Source organism: Nipponia nippon, unplaced genomic scaffold (assembly GCF_047370975.1).
Source record: "Nipponia nippon isolate SJK-2023a ecotype South Korea unplaced genomic scaffold, ASM4737097v1 scaffold_3, whole genome shotgun sequence".
NCBI classification, from domain to species: domain Eukaryota; kingdom Metazoa; phylum Chordata; class Aves; order Pelecaniformes; family Threskiornithidae; genus Nipponia; species Nipponia nippon.
The window spans coordinates 86989946-87014114 of NW_028262347.1; the positions used below are offsets into that span (position 1 = coordinate 86989946).

Below are 24169 nucleotides of genomic sequence, written 5' to 3' on the forward strand. Positions count from 1 at the left end.
AATATCATCATCTATAAAGTTTTCTATTAATATTCAGCACATGGAATTGATTATCAGCATTAAATTAATGTTGTTGCCCATATAATATAAAACTAATGAACAACTGAAATGAAGATTTATCATCAAAAGATGATCTGTGACTTTTGAAAGTGCACTTGAGGAATACTGTATTTAGTTTCCATATCGCCTACAACAATCTTCAGATAAAGAAGGTCTCGTGTTGCACAGAGGATAAGTAAGCCTATTATTCTTAATTGCTCTCGAGTAGTTGCTATATTGCAGATTAAAAGCACAATATAAGTAATTCTCATTCAATTTGGAATTCAACTTTTTTAAAAATAGCACCATGCTGTGTTTTGAGAAATGCTTATACTTCTCTTACAGTTTTGTGTGGCCATGATTAGAAGGAAAAAACCACCCCAAAAAACAAAGAATACCCATTCACTCAATACAGCACAAGGATCTATTCTGACAAAAAGGCAAAGGTCAAAACAACATCATTTGGTTCCAGGAAGGAGTTAAAGCTCTCCACTGAGGGAGGAATTGCTTCTGGATAAACATTATCAGCCAGACTTCACTGCAGTCAGTCAGAGAGAAATCTTCAATGCAAAATGGGAAGCAAGGCCATAGTGCCTATGATGATGTAGGATAATATGACAGCTAGTATACACTTCTGGTACTTAACATGAAAGATAAAACAAGAATGAAGTTGCATGTACAAAATGTGCTGAACTTTCACAGGTCTGTATTGCTAACGTAGGTTAAGGGAACGGTGATTTGCCTAAAGCAACAATTTTCCCAATTACTGGCATCCCAGCAGGCATTTGCTATTTCATACTTTATATCTGTTTTCATACTAAAAGCAAAAGCATCATAAAGCCCAAATACTACAGATACTACTCAGAGGAGGCAACTGCTTATCAGTTTGCCCTGACTCTTGAAATGGAGGTTTCCTGCAGTTCATAGCTGGAACTGAGGAGAAAGAATCTGGAAGGGAGATGAGTAACGATACGCTACTGCTCAATTTCAGCTTTGTGAACAGGTTTGCAAAGAAGCACTCTCCACTGATGCAATCTCTGCTCCTGCTCAGAACTCAGTGAAGCTGCTGATGAAAGGATGAGAGACATATCCAGAGTCACATCTGACCCTAATTAACCAAATCAGACAAACTGAAGAGGAGTCAATAAGCTTATATAGGCTCAACTTCTTACCAACTAATATATTGGTTGCAATACTTTGTAGTGCTGCGGAACTGCAGTAGCATCCAGACATCTCAATGGGACAGAGGGTTAGGTTAAAAATACACACTACTGGTACAGTTTCTTTCCCAGTCTAATATAATGACTTTTTTAACAAAGCCTATTCAAAAAACCAGCAGGAGAACAAAGGTTGCATTCATTCCAGACAAAATGAAACCGGGTTTTGTAAACTTTCCAACTTAATAAAGGCTTCCAGAATGAGAAAGTAGGTGTTCCTCATTAGTGAGGAGCTGATTACCATGACCCCCACAGACTCTTCTGAGACTGATGAAACTAAATATTTAAAAAGGAGCTCCTGTGTGATGTCCATTCTTCCTGCTTAAGGAATGCCACAAATAATTGTAGCCAAATAAAACCTTTGGAGTTTATGCTGTGAATTACTAAACACCTACAGCTTTGCTGCATGACACTATACACTACAAAATTAGGTCATATTTGTCTAATATTTCACTAGTGATGTAATGAACTTCACAAAAGCATCTGTTATGGGTCTACAAGCTCTAAAGTGGGATTTGGGTACTTAAATTCAAATCTCTGTCTTATGGGTTGATCCACCTTGAACATGCTTAGCACAATAATTTCTCATGCTCATCTCTGCGCACTTTCCACTGTCCCACTGTCTCCACGCCTGGACACACAGAAAAAAGTACACATGTCAGTCATCTTCCAATTCTGGCTCTTAAATCTTAAAAGTTTCTCTACCTAATAGCTGCTGAACTTTGACAATTTGCTGCTGGTGCTGCAGTAGTGCCACTCTTGGAGAATCTAGCATCATCGGCAGGTATTCTACATGCATGCATCTCGTAAATTATACAAATTCTGTTACAGCAAAAATGCTATGATCGACAATCATTCCCCTCACACATTTAGCTACTATATGTCTTGCAACTAAAGTCTAGCTCCACAAGAGTTTTAAGCAAAGAAAAATTCTAATGTATCAGTGAAACTTGTAAGATGGAGTTCACGGAGTTTGGCTCTGGGACAAAGAAGAGAAACTACCTTCAGCAGTTTCTGACTGAAGTATCCGTACATGTCCTAACTGCAGATTTAAAAAAAAAGAAAAAAGAGAAAAAGCCAAGCACCATGGAAATGCTGAGTATCTCGAGACAGTCTGATAAATAATTAATTACCTTTTTGCTCAGAGTTCCAACATTTGATACTGAACTGGGTATTTAGTTTTTCTTTATTATGTAATATTTGCCTTTCCCAATATGTTTTTTAAAATTAAACAGGAATATTTTGAATTTTGGCACAAGACTGAAAGGAAATTTTCAAGTTGAACCAAACTAACATTCATTTAAATGCCCAAACTGCTTTTACTTATCATTTTTTTTCAAAGGACAACCTAATTTACTATAATTGATATATTCAATGTAAAGGTCTGATTTAGATGACTGTGAGCAAAAAAGTCAGTAAGTAAATCCATATTACATGGATTTTTACAAGTACTTGAAAAATCTTCAAATGGTGACACTAATCAAAGTGACTTTATTACAATTTAAGATAAGCGAGATGTTTCATCTGTAAAGCTCATGGCAAACTAGCATGAAAGTTGAAGAGAGACACCAACAACATGCACATGCAAAATAAAAAAAAAACCAAACAAATGCTTTGTACATTAAAGAAATTTACAAAACAAAAACTTTTAACATGCAATTACAATATAAAAAATGCAATGGAAGGCAGAACACAGGTAAGAGGAGGGAAGACAGCCAGGTTTACTGACAAATCAAGACAAAACCCTTCTTCTGACTTGAGATGCAAACGTGAGCTGAAAGAAAGCATGCCAGCATAGCAGAGCGCTGCGTCATCTCCCACGGAATAAGATGATGCATTACTGCAATAACTCCGGCTTACTATTGCTGAGCCTGCTTACTATCAATACTTGCTTTCTTTGACATCCAATATTTGACAGTAAGATTCCTCCCAGGTGGTACATTTTATGGGCAAAGCAAGAGATTCCAATTACAGCTGCAGAAAAATCACTCTGCTTACTGATATTACCTACAGTGAAGGCTGCTTTACGTAAAGCAGTATGAAGCCCTCTGCCATCTATGACTGATCCTTGGGTAAAAATGGACAGTTTTCCCCAAGAATTTTTGGTAAACAGACTGAGAACCAGCATCATAGAACAGTAAGATGTAGCTCTGAGAAAACAACTTGCAGAATTGTTATACATTACAAATTTTCAAGTGAACAGGGAAGACAATGTCTCTCAGTTTTGGGATTAGGACTGAATAAGTAGTTATATACAGCAGAGAAAGGGAAAAAGTCTGAATTTCTAGAGAGTCTGAGGCAGATACCATGTGCTGCATTAGAGTCATCTCACTCAAAACGTTACATGCAGAAAACATCCAACTGTAAATATTACAGTGCTGTCGACTGAGATGGAAAGCGTTTCTCAAGCTCCTCCACAACACAGCTCAAGTTGCCATTCTGCTGGTTGTGCTCAGCCACAGCTTCTGGAGTTGGCAGCTCTGGTGTTGCAACCGGTTTGAGCTTAGAAACGTGCTTGGGCAGAACGTGGTTTTTGTCTATTTGGCTGTACATGTTGGCCACAGACTTTTCAATCGCTGCTAAATTCTGAATGTTTTTAAGAATACCTTTCAGCTCCCTACGGGGAGGAGGCTCTGGCACTGTGGCCGGTGGTGGTACAGCTGGCTGTCTGGCAGGGGATTTTGAATGCTTGACAGGGGAGAGGTGCTGGGTGCTAAGAGGAGATGAAGAAGAAAGAGAAACTGTGGGCGGAGGCGGAGGATGCGGTGGCAACAGAGGGGGGGATGGAGGTGGTGGTGGAGGTGGCAGCAGTGGCGGTGGGGGTGGGGGAATTTTAGGTGGATCTGGAATGCTTTCTATAACTTCTTTGGTCTGAGGAGCTAGAAAACTTTGGCAAACTGATTTCTTTATCCTGAAAGATGGAGGAGTTGGTTTGTGAGTTGGTGGAGGAGAAAGTTCTTCAGGATAGTCGTGGTGAGTGATGATTACAGAGGGGACCGCAGAGGTCTCTGGTTCAACTACTTCAGCACAAGGTGTTGGAGAGGACAGGAGAGAAGAGCGAAGGCAAGGAGAAGCAACCACACTTTTAGGAGACTGCTCTAGCACATTCTCTCCTTCTTGGAAACAGATGCTGTGCGTTGGTGATCGGATGGATTTCATGTCAGGAGATTTCACTTGCTTCATTTCCTGCAAAGCCTGCTGCTCAAACTGTCTTGCCTTCTCTTTTACAGTTAGCTTGGGGCCACTTGTATTTTGAAATAGTGGACTGCTAATGTCAACATTGCTATGTTGATTTTCAATTCCTTCATTCTCTGCTTTGAGTTTCTCCTGTTGCCACTGAATGGGGTCCATGATAACTGGCCTACTCAGAGAACCAGGCGCATGCCTCTTGGTAACGTGAGTTGGTACCGTCCATGCACGGTGACTGCCTCCCAAAGAGGCATCTCTCAAGACTAGTCTTGAAGGAGAAAGAGTATCTAGAATATCGTTTCTTTTCCGTAGAAACCCAGCAGCAGCGGGACTTGGAGTGACACCTTCCACATATAAGGGGTTTTGAGTAGTTAATGGGTTCTCATCAGATAAAAAAGTAATGTTACTTGAAGATTTGGGGAGATTATTTTTCAGTGATCCATTGATATTAGATTGCTTGTGAGCCTCAATAGCACGGGAAGCAAAGCTGCTTATAACTCTCTGACGGTCTCCTTCTTCTAAGACTGACTTTTTTCCCCTGCTTTGTTGGAAATGGTAGAGAAGAAAAAGACTTGAAAGAAAAGAAGATAATCACATGTGAGGAAACATGCATGGACACAGATACTTATGAGAGAGAAAAAAAGAACTTATGATATGAATCAGAGCCATTAAATTACTTCTAGCAAACTACTACTATCCAACAGAAAATCACATTTACTAAACTACTGGGCAAGACATTTACTTTTACATCTTCTTTAGGGGAGAAGGACTTGAGGAGAAAGAAAAATCAAAAGAAGTTTTCAGCTACTCAGCAAGTTAAAAAATAAGTTAACCTAGAATCATAGAATCATAGAAATGTTAAGGTTGGAAAAGACCCTTAAGGTCATCGAGTCCAACCGTTAACCTAGCACTGCCAAGTCCACCACTAAACCATGTCCTCAAGCACCACGTCTACCCGTCTTTTAAATACCTCCAGGGATGGACACTCAACCACTTCCCTGGGCAGCCTGTTCCAGTGCCTGAAAAAACCCTTAGATTTCAAAAGTATCAGTCAATACTGTACACTATCTCCCCAGTGACACAAAACATCAATGCCATGTAGTTATGCAATACAGTTTCTCTATGAGATAATATAGAATCATGATATGTATACTGTATGTATGTATAATTGTGTCTCCATCATTCAAATGGCAGTGTCACTGTGCCATACTGCACACAGCCAACACAGAATATTCATAGGGATTTTTACATTAAACCTATTCTATAATAATTGTGCATCAAAACTCTGCTATTCTATAAAACATATGTATGATTAGGCAGTATTTAAGTGTGCCTGCATTGCCTTCTAAGGACTGGCCATAGGTCACACACAAAATTAGAACTTGGCTCGAGCCAATGGTGAGCCTGAAACCACGGCCCCAGGAGGAGTGAGAGGTGCACAGGGCACACCTGAAGTATAGACCTGTAGGGTCTCTGCAAGGTGGCCAACGGGAACTGAAGCCAGTCAGCTAAGATTCATATGGTACTCAGACCATTCTTCTGACACTGATTCTTAAAGAATTACCACGCTGGGTGTTGTTTCTTGCATTTATGATATACGTATTGATGCAGAAATATCACTGTGTATGAATTTCATTTCTGCACCACGTTAATCCAAATGAAAAACCCCTGCAGTTGGATTACATTGAATTTCTACCCCCAAAAGTCTCACCATTTCCTGGAAGTCATCTAGCACCTGAGTGCCTCATTAACCTACCTTTCTCAAGTATTTTTAATACCACAAAATTCTGAGCAGATTTTAAGATAAGCAGTATTTTAAAATCAACATCCCCAAACTGCCAGCTAGAAAAGTGTACCTTTAGAGCCCTATTTTAAATAACGCTTACTTGAGGCTGAAAATAAACTTATTTCCCCCCAGCCTGTGACAAATTTAAGATGTTGGCCAAGGTCAGATAGAGCTAAAACCAAACCCCTTTTCCTTTCAACAAGATTACCCTCGTCAGCAATGAGGCTGAATCAAAATGTATTTCCATCACTGCCATATACAAATTTATTGTAACTAAAAAGATGTGCTGTCTAGCACAGGGATTAAAAAAACCCCCAAACCTCCACCAAAAACAGTCTTAAAAAAGGAAACCTACGCTAAAAAGCTCTCTGAAATATTAAACTGTAGGACAGGCTATGGCGAGAATACGATGGTATAAGGGGACATTATGGTAGAAACAGAGTATAAAGATTGCATTCCACTTTTGTACAATTCACTTAATAGCTTCACTACCTCTGCCTAATACTGGTACTCCACATTTTGAATGCCATACTTAAAACCTTCCTATTTTCTGCCGTTAAGCGATTGCAACTGAAGTATAGCATGAGTACCAATGACTTCTGCACACACACACACAAATCAAAAATACCATATAAAACTATTTTTAGTGCTTTTAAAAACTATTTAGTGCTATTTTAGAGCTGTCCAATATTTTCACAAAACCTTCTAAGTTAAAAATTCTAGAGTCTTGTCTCTAACAAAATTTGAGTCATATTCTTCAGAATTTAGATAAAAAAGGGTTAGGCTTTATTAACGAAGGGAATAGGGGAAAAATTACATTTTACATGATTATGTGAATGCTGGAAGATGAAGTTTTAGACCTCTTGGTCAGATTGTTCCCTCTTTTTTGGTGCTGTTTTTTCCTATCTCAGAAAATACCGAATCTAAATTAATGGAAAGGTAACCTCTTGTGGTTAAATATTCCCTAGCAAAACCGAAAAAGAAATTTAAATACCTAGATACTGGCTAGGAGTTAATTAAGAGATATTAAATCTCCTCTAAGTTATTTAATATGTAAAAGTCTCCTGAAGGCCTGTACTTAGTAATGAAACACACTTGCTTCTTAACTTTTGTTTCTTGTTTTGACTAGGAGATCACCCACACAGAGAAACTACAGCTTCCTAATGCTCACATGGACCTGAGAGGACCGATGCGAAGAATTGCTGCACAGAGTACAGGGATCACTCTCGCATTTGCAAATAACACCCAGCAAAGCCACAAAGGGTTATCACCAGAGAATAAACTCTCCCCGAGCACTGCAGTTCTCCAAGAAACAGTATGCCTAAGGCTTGCCTTTGGGCAGAATGTAACTGTATGAACAATAATTGACTTCACACTAATAATAAACTAATTCTTTATTCTAAAGAAGCATACTTTGAGGTTGGTCAAGCACCCTCAGTCTATGTAGAGGCAAGAGAAAGAAATGATTCTGAACTTGAAGGAAACCCTCCAGCAGAAGGCTCATGCAAGATGACATAACCTTTCTGCTACTGGAACGGATTATTTCAAAAGCTTCTCAGTTCCTTCCTCGCTTCACATGATGCCTCTCAGTGATGAGGTCATCCTGCAATCTTTTTCTGTTTATGTATAAGTATTTTAATCAATGAGAAACATTAGCCCACCAGTTTGAAGCACGTTTCTGTAAAATGGAAGAAAAGTACCTGCCTTGCAAGGAATTGTAAATAGCAGATGAGGAAGATTTTGCTTGCATCATATTGTGAGATCTTAAGTCCACAAACCGAAAGCGACACTTCAGTGTTGGTTTTGTTTGGGTTTTTTAAGGTAGTAGGACTATTTGGCTTTAGAAATAATACCATTCAAGTTCAGCAATCATACTTTGTCTCTACGTCCAAGAAAAGGATAAAGAAGCATAGAAGTATTGAAACTTCACAGTAAATGTCTTTCCTGTACTTGATCAATGGACAAATAAAATATGAGTTTCAGATTGCAAGGTTTAATGGGAATTACTGAAAGGAAAATTAACTAGCATTTCTACTAGCTACAAATATTAAGACAATGAAATGAGCTTACTTACTGATGCCTACGTATCCAAAGACAGAGAAAAATGAAAATTATGAGATAAGGCAGATTTAAAACTAAAGAGCTTAGTTCCATTTCATTTGCTATAAACACCAAATTAAGAAAACAAGGCACAAGGCAGCACTGCAAATGAAAGATGACTGTCTTAGGACAACTAAAGACAGAAAACATTTTACTACAATTCATGAAAAATGTTAATAAAAGGTATTTCCCAAAGAATAATTTCCTAAGCTATACCAGTACCTTGAAATCAAATATTTGACAGAAGAAAAAAAAAGATAATTTGTAATTATTTTTATTGAAGCATGTTATTTTCTTTAAAATCCTAAGGATTTCCATGTATTTTGTAAGGGTTTTTACTGCTTTATGTTTAATCAGTTCCTTAGCATGATGGATGTGTGTATATCTTAGCTGTATGCAAAAACATCTGAGAGAAAACATTCCAAATATGACATCTTTATTGGTGCAATGAAAACTATTTTTAGTCAAAATGAACAGAAATCTAAGCCTCAAAGTCAATATTGCAAATGTGTGAATTTGCACCTATATATTGCAGTACTAAAACATAAAAAAATCTGTGCAGGTAAAAACCCAACACAATGAGCCTTGTTCTGGCTTTAGCATAAGGTATTCATCAGTACAAAACACAGATTCATCCACTCTGATAGCCAGTTCCCACAGATAATCAGCTTTATATCACTGCCAGTAAAAGCAGTAGTAGTGAGTCATTAATTTCAGTAGAAATTTAGGTAAATGCAAAAGAAAGAGGAATTTTATCCAGCAGGGCACCTCACTGTATGTGTAAGTGTACAGATGTGATCTCATGTGGTTCACAAGCAGAAGTGCTCACATTCAAAAACACGACTATAAGCTACTGTCGACCATACATTTTTCCTCCCTTCCTGCCCAAGCAGTAACACTTCACAAGGGCAAAAGGCATGGGAGGAAACTCAGCAGTTAGGAGAAGCTATTCTTGCTTCAAGTATAGCTCCCCTATTTATACAGAAAAGCTCAAGCTCTGGAATTATTTCAAATGCAGAGAGTGCACTCATACAGGCAAGAGTTAAAGCAGCAGTGATACGCTTTGTCATGCTTCCTTAACGTTTTATAAACTCAGTCACAGCATCTGTAAAATTTCAACTTTCTCAGCAAAACAAATAATGATTGAAAATAGAGCAGAAGTTGACCAGAAAAATACCTGCCTCCAAACATATTATTAATGCTGTGCTCTTCAGCATTACTTGTTTAAAATATAAACATAAACGAGTAAGTGTGGCAAGCTTATCAACAAAACCCTCCAGTACGACAGAAATATTAATTGCCTATTCTCCACTGTAGTATTCTCATACTGAGAATTAAATTGTTGTTGGAGTCCATAAACTTCAGATTTACAGAAGCATGAAAACATAGGCATCTTTGCACTATTATTATTTTACGAGCATATAATAGGTAAAAGATACATTCATTGAACTGCCAGTGGTTTCTCTATTTTGATAGTCCCTTTATCTTTAATTTCAATATTCAAATAGTTTCAAATTTAGAACAACCCCTCCCACTTTACCCAACAGAATATTTCTTATTACAGCAAATGGGGACTTTGGGGCAGCAGTGTCACTGAATGTGTTTAGTCAACAGCTTTGAAAAATGTGGCATGCTGGTCTGGATTTGCAAAGGCACTAAAGGAGTCCAGTCCTGGCTCACCCTGGTAGCAATGGCCTGCTGTAGGCTCTTGCTCTAGAAAAAAACACCTGGTTATACCCTGCTTTTTGCCAACTTAAAACCTGTTAAAGATTCCCCCCGTGCACTACAAGAAATCCCCGTTAGCAGGTTAAGTTGTTTTTTCTCTCCTTAGTCGTCCTACTTATTTTCTGGATGTCTGAGGACCCCAAGCAGCTGGGGAAGGACCCCTTCATGAAGAAAAGATTTTCTGACATAGACTGCATGAAGCGATATCCCTGGAAAGCGAATCATGGCTTCAGTCACTAACAATTTTATTGATGTATCACGAGGAATACTCACATGGTGCTGTCACCAAGCTCTTCATAGAGGTTATTAGCAGTGGTGCTTGCTGGTTTGCCTGCTGGTAAAGCCATCTGGATTCTTGCAGTCTTTGCACATTCAGCCTGTCGCCTTTGGTAAGCCACGTAGGGAAGGAGAAATACTCATTAGAAACACTCTATACCCTAACATAAGCCAAGATGTAAAGTTTTCTATGCTTTTTTCCTGCACTTCTCAAAACATCCCTGTGTTTTGTCTTCTTCAAAGAAAAGTAGTAGCAATAATATTTTCCTGGCTTTTTCAGCTCTCTGTTACTTGTTCTCTCTTGGTGGAATCCCAGAGCTCCCACGGACAGAAACCTCCTGATGAGCCGTACGTCACTGCCGCGGCAGGTATTTCCCAGGAAATAATGTCTGTGTTAGCTTTGACACTGCTCTCATTAGGAGGTTTATCTGTTCTAGCTGCCCAACACTACAGTGGAGAGAGTAAGCTCTTTGGTCAAGTGCTTCCTTCAAGTGCCAAGAAACTGTAATTTTAAACACAAAAAAAAAGTCTCTGGCAAAGTTTAAGTTATCACTTACAACTCCTTTCTCATTAGAGTTGGCTGGGAATTCCTGTCTCAATGAACACTTTTCCTGAAAAAATTATTTTCACTGTGAAACAAATTCCTGTTTTCTACGTAGAAAACAAAGCCTGTGGTCCCTCATGTGTGTAACTGAGGGAGTGCACTGAGGTGACATGAGTGATCTACCTCGCTTTGGTTTTGAGGATGGTCGATACCTGACCCTTTTTAGGGAAGTCTCTCTATGCACTCTAGCCTGACACGCACTTGTTTGCTTGAGGAATACCACACACATGGAAATATTTCCTTTTTTCTCTGCAGGAAAAAGGTGATGTCCTGAACCACTGTAGCTTTAACGTGTGCTAGCATGCAATAATAAAATACACTGAGTAACCATAGAAGTAACTTTTAACTTCGCCATACAAGGTGTTCAGGAGCAAGTTGGAGTATAGGAAGTTAACTCTTACTGAATGTCAAGTACCCCCTTCTTCTTAAAAATAAAGACTGCTACGCTGTCAGTATTCCTATGCAATCTGTTAGAAACAAAGTTGAAAATAAGTACTTACTCTTTGAATCTGTTTTGTTATGCAAAAAAAGATAAAGAGATAAAAAGGCAGGTTAAATGAATTCTGTTTGCTACAATTGTCCTAAACAGTGAACCTAATAGGAGTAATAAACTAGATGCTACTTAATTATTCTACACATAAAATTACAGAATTAACGACATGTTTAAAGAATCATAATTTCCAGAGTTGAACAGTGTTTAGCTGCTATTTGTGATACTCTTGAAACAATTTTGCAATGAGCATAAACATGAATTACAGCGGGGAAAAATGCTTTGGGCTCACAGAAAACAACTCCCTGCCACACATACACACAAAGAGAAAAGAGTAAGACATGAATATAACTCGTAATATTTCTTTAACAGGTGGACTATTAGGGTGACATTTTTATAACTGTTTTTTTCATTTTAACATGTTTCAAGAATGCTATAGAAAACATCTTCAATATTGAAGAAGTATTATTTTTCATTTTATTTAGAAGATACCGGTCTTTTGTGATTAGCAAATAATATATTATTTATAGTTACCTTATGGAACTGTACTGGATAGTGTATTTCAAAACCACTATTTAATAGAAAAGAATAATAATAGTTTCTGGCTTGTTTACAGTCATAAATGTAGGCACTGAGCTGCACTTTGGCACTGATAATTTTATAAATTAAATGACTTTTCAGAGAGTATTATTTTTACAAAATTTGAGTAAGCTGATCACTGATCTGGAAAGCACTGAAAAATGGACCTATGGCACATAAAAAGTTTTAACAGTGAGAAAATCTTAACATTTCCATTAAATGTGCTGTGAGTATGACAGTTACATTTATCCCGCTATAACCTCTACACTCAGTAGTAGACTGGAGCACCTACTTTGCCAGAATGTTATCAGGAAAAATACTGAAACTGCTTTTGAAAAGGAGAAAAAAGGCTGTAATGCAAAAACAAACCATAAGGCTCAGGATAGCTTTTGGTGTTGATATTAACACTAAAATTCCTTTTATTTTCTTTGGTACTCTTCAGTGATGTATTTTTCAGAAAAATATAGTTTCTTCACATTGGACTGCTATAAATCCAACTCCAAGTCATACTTCCAGACAACAAAAATGTGATTTTTTGATGAAATGAAGTTAGGCAGATTCCTTAAAGAGATATAGATGATCTTTTGATAACGTAATAGATGTCAGGGAAAAACAGTGCTATTAGATTTCTTAAAGAAACAGGCAATTCAGATAACAACAACAACATCAAACTAATTGTCAGTTGAACTGGTTCAGCAGTGTTTCACTGGAAGCAAATTTTATATACAATTTTGGGAGAAGTAAAGCAGCTTTGAGATGCACTGCCATCCCAATGGCGCAGAAGTTTGCCAAGCTCTTTCAAAGTGCTTTAAAATATGTATTCCTTTGGCCCAAATTGTTTGGAGAAACTCAGATGTAAATATAATCCAAAGAATGTGCAGTAACCATCAAGAAATGGTTATCCTTGGATATTTTTCTGATGTCATTAAGGAGAGTGCTCTCAGGCAGGCCGCTATTTTTTCATGTACAATACGCTTTTTAAATGATGACTAACATGGTGCTTTGCTAACTCCTAACTGCAGTGCAGAAAGGAAAAATGCACAGTTTAAATCTCACCTGGCATATTGTACCACATTACATCTATCGCAGCGTTCAGATTGTAATTGCTGTAGTGTAATACATGTATATCAGCTCTTGCCTTCTCTTCCCACAGACTGATGCAACACTGCAGTGGGAGTCTGCAGAGGCACTAACACTTCATTGCCCTCAACACAATGAAGGGAACAGATGCCAATGCATTTTTTTGAAGAAACAAAAACAAACAAAAAAGAAAAGGAAACAAAAAATCCAGCAGGGCTCTGGGAACTCCTTCCTACATGGTCCTGTGGAGCACAGGTTTTCCATGATGAGGGTGTATCACATGCCAGCTAGTTCACCAATTTCTAAATGAAGACAGAAAGATATGGAGGTACAGACCAATATATACAGAAGTTGAATGTCGCCATTTACTGGGGAAGATGCACAGAATTATTTATATTTTGATTTTGTAAAGATTGGTAATTCTTTGAGTGCTCACAGCATGCACGTGGAATTAGAAATCTTTCATGAGAAGAAATTAAATAAATATATACAGCCTTTAAGACCAAATGCATTGATTTTAAATATGAGTGGACCTGAAAAGGCTTAGTTAAGAGGAACTTGTTAATGATGTTGATCCTTTAATTAGTCTATTAGCCTAATTACTTAAACCTCTTGAGTCTATGAGAGGTGAGTGGAAATATCAAGAAGGTTCTCTCTGGTATATTATGCTGCTTTAGTGCTAAAATGGCACAAAATCAATTCTTCATGAAACACTTGCAATTAAGAAGCATACAGCTAGGGAAAAAATATAACTGTGAGTATTTTAGGATTTAAACAAAAGAAGCTGAGTCCTCTTATTTTGCCCGAGCTATACAATTTTATTTTTTGATTCATTTATTGAAACAGCACCTTTTTCCTCCTTTTTTTTTTTTTTTTTTGGCATGGAATTCAGCTCTGAATCTATACTTGTGTTTCAAACATCTGGCTTTTAATCTTCTGTTTTGGCACATACTCTAAAACAGTTACTGCACCACAACTTTAGAAAGTATAGCAAGATGCACTTCCCGTGCATGTTCTCTTTTCATGCACAGCTCACATCAAGCATTGATCAACTCTTGTGGTGAGAGGGAAATTAAAAATATTTCCCTGTATAATAATTTCCTTGCAATGAAGGATAATTTTCAAAACAGTGCGGCTAGGAAATGTAGCATCCCTACTACAACACTGCTACCACAAAAAGGAGGAGGAGTACTTACTGTCTGTAGCTGACCATAACTATTAAAATAGCTGGCATACAGCAAAGGATGATTATGACGGCCAGAGCAAGTAACGCGCCTTCCGTGTAGCCTACGGCTTGTGCCTGCTTTTTGACATTCGCTACCACGTCTGGGGTGCGGATCTCCAGGATGCGTCCCCCCTGCCCCAGGTACGGCTGAAACTCTTTGTTGATATCCAGCAGTTTGCCATCCAGGAACCTTCAATGTCACAAAAGAAAACTATTACAGCCAAGTTCATTAACTGTGTTTGAAGTACTGCATAGTTGGGTTAATAACTGTGCTCTGATAAAGCAGATACCTCTTTTTTATGTGCTTAAGAATATTAGTAATTCCCTGTAATCCCTATGTCAGCGATAATTCCAATGTTCTTAATACCAGAACACAGTTTAAACACTGAAAAGGAGAGGTGAGCTGAAGCTTATCCTCATTTCTAGGGGAAAAAAGTTCTCCATGCCATTGAGAACAGCATGGCGAATGGCTTGCTTTGTCCTTTTTCCTTCAGTGGTCTGTTGCAGAGAATTAACTAACCCTCCCGCACACATCCCTGAAGCCCACTCTGGCCTAAAGATCAACTTGATGCTCTAAAAGCGGATAACTTTTAGAGGACTTTCCTCAGCTTCTTAGGGAAATTCTTTGGCTGGAGGTATAGCTTACAGTTTGTTCCCTTTTGACTTGCCTTTCAATATTGAAAAGAAAAGGGATTTGGAAAAACTATGCTTTTATTAATCTCCGCTCCCTTCCCCCGCAGCTGCATCAATTCTGAACCTCGTTCTTGTATCTGCTCTGTCTAGTTAGCCTCCAGGTCTCTGCTGTGTTCTTAGATTGTAGTGCTGGTATTACGTATTGAATTATTTCAGTAAGTATTTCTCTTATAGCATGACTGTTTGATGGCAAGAGGAAAACACAGAGGGACAATGTTCAGATGAACTCATCTCCAGTGGGAGTGAACATCAGAGTAGCTGAAGGATGTGCCCTCTCAACGTTTGGCACAGCGCTGAGGGAGTTTATTCACTGGCTTCAGGCTATCTGACAGCATTCTCTCTGTAAGGGCAATTTTTGGGTGGAATCTGTAGCAACATTCCTGAGAGATGCAGGACAATTGTAACAAGGAAAACAGTAACATTTTAGAAAATGCTACATCATCTGTCCTCATTTCCTTAAAGTCAAATTGGAGGTCACGGAAGATGATAGACGGAGGTTACTGTGAACTGCCTCCTCTTTTTCTTTTTTTGTGAAGATGTGGGCCATTTCTTCTGGAGTTACATACCTCTTCTAAAAGCAAAAGCACTAAATGCTTACAATAAACTGTAATTTAAACTTCAGGGGTTCTCCAAACACTGGCAAATACCAGAACAGTCTTGGCTAATATTACTAATTACAGGAACAATAGGCTATTTATACAGCTATCGGAAAAACACTGGCTTCAAGTAGGCCTATAAGGCACACTGTTAAGAGTTAGGTCCTAGGCAAAACTAGGGTATTGGCTAACCAGGAACCACACACTGCTGTCACTGCTTGCAACCTATAGCAGTGTCCATTTTCCATTTGTGCATCACCTACGAGAAGAACTTGGAATAACATAGTTACCAAGCAAAGGACTGGAACAGCCTCTGAAAAAGCAAATGCAGGGGAAGAAGTTTAGTATCTGATCTGATAACTGGCAGTTTAAAGACAGGTAGCCAAATGCAAATCCTAATCAAATGACCTTACTTCCCATGTAATGGAAAATTTTCTATTGGATGACTTTTTGACAGCAAACAGTATGTTTGTTAAAGAAATTTACTTCAGGAGTTTGAAAAAATATTTTGGCCGAGGCTTTAACTTCCAAAGGAAAATAAAAATTCTTGGATCCCTTTTGAAGTGAGGACTGACCATCTCTCAAGCTGCCAAGTAGTAGGCTCCAGCTATAAAAATCAAAGTAGGAGGCACCCATTAGGATGGAGAAGGATCCTGCTGGCTCTTAGCTATAGCAGAACCCCAGACCCTCACATGTACAGTGGTTCTCCTGGAGAAAGACAGATGAGTGAAAAACACTGAGATAAAAAAAAAAAAAAAAACCAACAAAAAAAACTAACCAAACCAAAAACCCAAACAAAAAACAACAGCTAAAAAAATATTCTGAAAGGATTTCTGCATATGAACTACGAATGTCTAAAGAAAGTCTGAAATAGCTTTTTTTTCCTTAGTCTGATCATGACACAGAAATTACACTCCTGAAAGACCACTTCTTAAAGGCTGTTAATTTCTGACAATTGATTTCCTCTCAAATTAATTTACTGATAAACCCTCATAGCACTGTTTGGCCCTGGTTTTTTTTGAATTTTGGGGAGAATGCACTCTGATCTGTGTGCATAACATATTAGCTGGATCTCGTAACGTGCATAACAATTCATCCTGAACGATGAAATGGTGCTGGTTTCATGATACTGACTTCAAAGAAGAGCAGTGGCTGCTCACTCGCAGACCCACACTTGCAAAAAGCAACCCAAGGTGTTTTCAAGAATAATTTCTCTTTGTATTAGTGTGCTCTGCTGATATTCACAACCAATTCCTTGATTTCTTCCGCAAAACATTTTCTTGGTATTTGAGCAAAAATCCCTTTTCACAGTTTAAAGACCTGCAATGATGAGTCACAAGATATAAACCGAGTATAAACTGAGCTCTAATTCTTTTGTTGTACGCTAGATGTCACTGGTGCATGTTACACGTCCTTGGAGTTGGCAAAAACATTCAAGTAGGACAGCATTAAACCTCTGGATGATTTTAACAATCTCCCAGCTAAAATTCTGTTAGCATTTTTCTTGACAAACCCTATTTTAACAGCTTCGTAACTCAACTGTGCACATTTACTCCATGATGAAACATGACACATTGTGCAAAAGATTCAGACAGGGTAAGCATTTTATTTTTAATGGTGGACGTTTTTCACTTAATATATATGCAGGAGAAATTTTCTGGATTCAACTGTTTTATATGCTCCAATAAATCAAACCCTCTTTCATATAAAAGATAAAAAAGGAGGCTGATCATTTCAGTCTGTAAAATTATCTAAGTGGCCTCAAAGTCTTTTAGGAGTTTGTGGTAGAGGGAGGAAATAACAAAGCACAGTTATATTCAGCCCCATTTTTTTGTGTAACCAGACAGATTCCTGATTAATAAAGATATCAGGTAATCAGTCGTAACAGTCTTAAGGAAAAGTATGAATCTCTTGTTGCATATCAGTCTTACAAAGTACAGGATAGGGAAAAATCGGCATGTCGTGAGAGACACACGGGCTTTCCCCAGCTAGCAGTGATGAACACAGCGCGGCTGTTACACCCATGACTTCTAAATCATGTCTTTGTTTTCCAGCCAAACATTTTGCTTGACTGCAAATACGTGGGACTGGGCTACTCGTTTGGGACTTCTGGATGTGAGGCAGCCCATTCAAATTAGCCTGGTAGCGAGTATGGCACAGTCTGTGCATGTGCTGTCATTGCGCACATCAGCATTAATCCAGCACATCCAGAGCACACTGCATTTCCTTGTCTCTCTTCATTTCATAAATGACTGTTGGACATGACCTGATGTATTGGAGCGACATTTCCCAGAGGTGATTACAGGCGCCTCAAACATTAGCTTTGGTTTAGTGAGGTTTACTTCTTGTAAAAATGCAGCTCTGTAGCTGGTCACGAGTGTGACTTCGCTCAGCTGCTGATGGGCATTGTCTTGACTATCCTTTCCTCCCAGCTCAGTGTAAAGCCAAGCACCTTTGGGACCCCAGCATTGCTCTGACTTGCGCCTGGCTGCCAGCACCAACCAGGATGAGTCACCAGTGGTATTTGTCTGCATCCCAGCAGCACTCCACCGGCGAAGGGGAACAGGTCGCTCTGCTCCACTCTGTCCTCAACTTACCTCCACATTCCTTAAAACACCTTCGCAGATAATTGTGTTCAAACAATGACAGGTTTAACATAAACTCTGTTAAAGTCAGGGCCTCCACTATGTTTTATAAGCAGCAACACAGCAGGGTGTTCCCAAAAAGCCCATTTAAAAAAAGCCACAGGTATCTTCCAATACCCGATAATTTTGTAAGTTGTGTTAAAAACACAACTGGCAGAATTCATGTGCTAAATCTGTGCTGTTGGTACAGTTCTCTCTCCTGTATACATCATGAAATTTTTGAACAATTGGACAATACCATGGCTAAATTTTTATTCCTTATTGCTAATTAAATTTTTAAAACAGGGGGCTCCATCTCTTTCTGACTTTCTAACCTTTCTCCCATCATATACAGTTTATTAAATGATCCTTTCTCCTACTGATCTCTTTTCTGTTAGGATCTGGAGCAGATTCCTGGCTGGCAGAAGGATGGTTGTGACTCTTGACAATCTCTTCCCAATGAGGGGACAACCATTGCTACTGTCTCCTGTGACCGGGGCAGGAAGAACGTTGAGCTGTCACTTTAAAGATCAAAACTCCAGGAAAGATGGTCACAGAAGGAATTGCTTTTTAGATTTGGATAAGTACCTGAGCTGAGCGAAATCTCTTGAGGTTCACCCACTTGGCTAGCAAAAACTTAGTTACTTCAGATGTCAAGCTACAAAACTCTCACTTCATTTGTCTCCTTACTTTAGTAAACTGACACTCACCTCCTCCACCTTACCTAAAGCCACGAAAGCATTCCCCGGGATATGGCTGATTTAAATATTTAAAAGCTTTTGAAGAAAGAAAAGAGGGGGAAAAAAAAAAAAAGCTGAGTATGCAGGCACATGGAGCATTTTAATGAGGTTGCTTCTAAGCTGATACCCCATACATTTGCAGACCAGGCAGATGAATAACCTTCCCTTCACTGCTTTTTTACCTATCTTAACTCTATTCTATTCTGTGTGTTTCGCTGGACACACAAACATCCCTAAAAAAACATTCCTGTATTTTCAAAGGGCACCAAAATGAAGAGGGACACATTTTCTGACCATGAAGAGAGTCTGCATCAGAAAAAGATTCTTTTTATGGAGTTGAAGCAGCTAACTCTGGTAGTGGACAAGTGAACACAAACTCCCAGTGCATCACTGAGACCTAAAAAGACTGTACGACCATGGAGATATCTACAAACATGAAGTGGTTCCCAGAAGGAAGGAGGCTGTATTGCCACCACTCTGAAAGCTACCACTGCTAAACTGCATCTGATTTTTATATTCCTAGTTTATAAAGTGATGCTGGAAGACTGGAGGGGGTTCAGAGAAAACTGTAGGTAATTAAAAGAATTAAAACATAGCCCAGAGGGCAGAGGTGAAGGAACTTTTCAAGAAAAAAATTTAAGAGGATGATGTGATCATAAGCCTAGACCTTGGTGGGAACCAGAAATTAAAAGCACCAATTGGATGCTTCAATCTAGCACCCAAAGTTATAATAAAACTCTATGACTGAAACTGGACAAATTAAAAAAAAAATAAAAAAGGCCTAATTTTTTACAGTAAAAATATTTACTCTGCAATAACAATACAAAGGTTGTCGTTGATTGGATTTTCTTGAGCTGCTTTGCTGAAAGACACGCTCAAAGCAGAATTAATTTTGGGAGTTCCTATGGTCTTTATTATACTGGATCAGACTGATCACAGTGATCTTTTCCAACCTATAAACTCTGAATATATGCAGAGCTTTAGTATGCTATAATTCATCTGTACTAAATTAAGAGCTTGGGAGAACAAGCCCTTTTTCCATCACAGTCCACTGAGATGGCTCACAGCCATTTGCTTTTTAGGCTGCTGACTGACATGCTGCTTTATACCATCACGGTACAGTCTGGTCTAGTTTTCACCAAGATAAAAAGCAAACACAAAGGTGAAACACATGCAAAAAAAACCCCAAAAGACAGCGGCTGCATTAGAAGAAGAGCCTGATTTGCATTTTCATTGTTTTGCATCAGAAACAGAATGCTGAAACACAAAAATATAGTTTCTAACAAAATGATTCTACAGCCACATTGATACATCGGCAGCTGAATGGGTTGAGATACTAATTTTGTCTTCGAACCTACTTGCCGCTAGCGATGACTCAGAAAAACCGTGTAAAGAGATTACCTTAATTTCATTTCCTTACCCATGTTATCTCTGGCTTCTCTTCTTATGCAGGCAGAGAACAGAATTACCTCTGGCCCCCAAAGCAGTAGCGTGCCGGAGTGATATCCCACCGGAGCTCTGCTAAGGTGCAAAAGCCCAGGCAGAGTGGCGCCCTATCAAACCGCTCTGCTGCAGTGACCTGAGCTGGCCCATTCACTGGCAACATGCTGTGAGTATAATCAGTTAAGAAAAAGCTGCCTCTTATGTGACACTGGAATTTAACTGCTAATTTGGAAGTCGATTGAAAAGCCAAAACAATGTCAAATTATGAATATAAGGGGCCTGTCTACTGCTGTTCACCATCTCCTCTAGCAGCTGGTGGGATGGGCCCACGCAGATCTGTCCGCTCAGCCCACTGGGCACCTAAGCACTACTGATTTCCTGCATGTAGATATACACCTGGGTTGTGCCCTGTCTATGCTTCAGACCAGGTGCGCACCACCTCTCTTCCTTCCCCTTCCCTTTCTTCTTCGGTTTCCACAAAAAGGAAAAGAGAGAGAGATATGCTTTAAACGGAAACTGCAGAAAGCCTGAAAGTCAATGACTGGAGCACCAAAGCCCTTGCTTGGAGATCACAGAGGAGTTTTGGTACATAGAAAGTAAATTCCTTCAGAGCGATTTAAACTGGAAGCTCCTTCACAGGGTGGACCAAATGCATTGCAAGCTCTCATGGTGACAGTGTCCAAATCACATGGGGCCGTTCAGCTCAAGGGAATGGACTGAATCTGGTAAAGCTGGAAACTCCCAAGCTGTACATTGGGTAGGTGTAAGGGCATGCACCAACTGCTTCAATAGATTTTTCCGTTCCTGCTGTGTTGAATCACTTGCTAAGAGAAACAGACCAACGGGCTTCAAAACAGTCCATAGAAATATAGGAAGAGCAACACATAATATACTTACTTAAAAAGTTCATTCCTCATTATAGCTCTATTTGTTTGTGGGTCGATTGCGTAGACCATGAGGTCAGACTTGGTATAATCCTCTTCAGAGTACCCATCCCCAAACCTCCGTGCACCAATGGATTCCACCACAACCGTCGCACCGGGAATCTGATCTTGGACATAGCGTTCCAAAATCCTAAAGATGAGATGGAACCAGAAAGCTGCAGTGATTTATTTGTGCTGATTGAGACTGACAACAGCCCAAACGAGATACTAATAGACAAAACCCACAGGCTTAGAAGGATGGTAACCTTCAGAGCACTTTAAAAAAAATCTCTGCTCCAATATAACCTCTTAAATGCTGAACTCTGGGGAAAAGCTCAGCAGTGTTAGGAGAGGTCACTAGAAATAGTGTCCTTAAGTCTAGCTCTTTGTATTTATGACATCAGTTGAGTTTTAAATGGCTCATGGGAAACACCATCTATATTTCACAAAAAAAACCCCTGTCATCCTTTTATTAAGCTATATGATTTCAGAACTCTTCAATTTCAGCCTTACACAGGGTGCATACAATAAATTTTCACCCACAGAAACAACTACTTCAACCATTTTCGGTGGGATATTTCATCTGGCCCTCCAATATAGCACCACATACCAGGTGCCAGAACACCCGCTACTCCAAAAGGCATGAGCAAGTTTTACAGCCATAAGAAAGTTGGAATATCGAGCTGACACGTTTACCACAGGAAAAAAAGAAAATAAACTGCAGAAGTTCTACAAGCAGAAGAAAGATAGGTTGATAGAATTCAGTGGCAGCTATGCCCGAGATAACAAGGGCATAACAACTATAAACCAAAAAAAAATTGTTCTATTTTCCAAAGAGAAGGATTCATTACAAGCTGTCAGAGCTGAGAGTAGCACACTCTGCAAATATGTATATGAATTGCAATGTGTCAATACATGAGATAAATGCAATTCTGGGGAATTAAAATTTATTAGAGAAGATGACATTTACTGGTCATTTTATTAATTCTTGTCATGTGACCAATATTCTTTATTACTGAATATTCTTTTTTTTTTTTTTTTGGACTACTGTCCACAGGCATCTTAGTATGTGCTTTTGGAAGCCTCTGTTCTAAATTAAAAATCTGATGGTTTTCTACAGTTTTCCATGCAGAACTGTTTACGGGAGAAGTCCTAACAAGTGATGTTATTCCTAAAATATTCAAAAAGGCAAAGGGAGAATGGCTGTTTGCAGAATGTCCCTCCGAACAAACAAAAAATACTTGTGCCTATGCCAGGCTGAAATGCCGTCAGCGTGCCTGCAGAAGCACCAAAACGATGGGGAAAGGACCTCACTGAGCACCTGAAAAATTTGTGCACAGATAGCAAGCACACTTGTACCTCAGATATGGAGAGTTTATGGAAAGTCATAAGCATAACTCACTGCTGCTCTAACAAACTGCTTTAGAAAGGATGATACCTTAATAAAGTTTTAAAAAATATATTCTTTTCCTTTCTCCTTGTCTGGTCCGCTACTCTAGCGGGGCTCATGAAATTTGCTGAGTTCCTGTAGTAGTCTGCTTCTTTGTATCTGCTGCACTGTCCATCCAATGAAAAAAGGAGGTTTAGAAGTATTACAGCTCAGGTGGATGACCTTCAAATTCTGTATGCAACAGGGAGAACTGGTACTCCCATCAAGACCGTAGCTGCAGCCGGCAGTCAAGATGGTGGGGACCCCAGTGCTGGCAAGAATGGATGGAGCCAGAAGGAAAATGGAAAGCTGCTTAGACAGTGTCATCAGAAGAGCTTTAACTGTGGCTGTTGGGCAAGGACAGAATACATCTCAGAGAAAAACGGGAAGAGTGTCTTTGCACACAGACTTGCTAATGGCGTGATGAGGTTTCCAAACCAGGAACGAGAAGGGTTCAGTTAAAGCCCACAGAGAACTTTATAAACAAAGGCATAAAAGCAAGTACCATCAATACTGGATACAAGGGCAAAAAAGTATGGAGAAATAAACAAGAGAAGCTGGAAGGCTAAACACTCCATCAGAACTATGAGTTATGGGAAAAAACAAGATTTTGTGGGCTAATTTACGTGATTGGAATATCAGATCAAAAAGCAGTAGCTGAGTTAGGTGGCAAAAGCAAGGGAACGAAAGGGAACGTGCTGCCTGATATATCAAGGATGCACTAGGGTGTGGAGGAAGACAAATCTCACAAAAAAGGACATCAATGACTTTAAGAAGTCACTTGTTGTTTTAAACAAAATCTTTTCCAGTTGCTGAGGTTACCTTTTGCTGCTGTTTTTTTCCTGACACAAGATTTCCGAAGTACAGTAATGCTGTCAAAGCAGTATCACCATCTCATAATTTTTCAAGACCACTAATTCACATTTATCCATCCAGTTTCTCTGCTTTTTGTGTGAAAGCTTAGCGTGCCCTTAAAATAAAAGCTTTCCTAGAAGATTTTGAAAAATCCAAGTCTGTCAGAGCCCGGTCCTAGCCTAGCAGTGAATACATACTCTTAGTGCACAGCCATATTTGTAGGGAAAATAAAAAAAGTAGATTGCCTGACACATTGCTAGTTGACCGGCGTCCTCTAAACAAGCACTCCTATTGCTTGCAGGTATAGTAAACTCTACTCATCTCTGCTTCTGGCATGCACTTAACTGGCAGCTAGGGAGATAACCTGTTACAGGCACCTCAGTAACAATAATTCTGCCAGGTAAAACTTGACAGAACAAATCTGGGATATGCAGATTACTATAAAAAACCACCAAACATTATGTGAATGCAAGCGACTAAAAGAAACCATAACAGTCTTTGGAATGGTGTTTTGCACAAGGATTCACATAGACCAAGTATGTAAAAGATTAACCTC

The 24169-nt window shown here is 39.1% G+C and overlaps 1 protein-coding gene across 4 annotated transcripts in view; it reads right to left on the bottom strand.

Annotated features, from left to right (window-relative positions):
* PCDH15 (protocadherin related 15) overlaps positions 1–24169 on the bottom strand; it is an 853821-nt gene that overhangs the window by 11066 nt on the left and 818586 nt on the right. For all 4 annotated transcript variants that reach the window (XM_087765707.1, XM_087765706.1, XM_087765705.1 and 1 more), the window contains 3 exons: positions 21304–21480; positions 14282–14500; positions 10330–10440 (listed from right to left, as the gene is read on the bottom strand). In XM_087765707.1, the coding sequence (XP_087621833.1) occupies positions 10330–10440; positions 14282–14500; positions 21304–21480 (507 nt within the window). The remainder of the gene's footprint in view (positions 1–10329; positions 10441–14281; positions 14501–21303; positions 21481–24169) is intronic.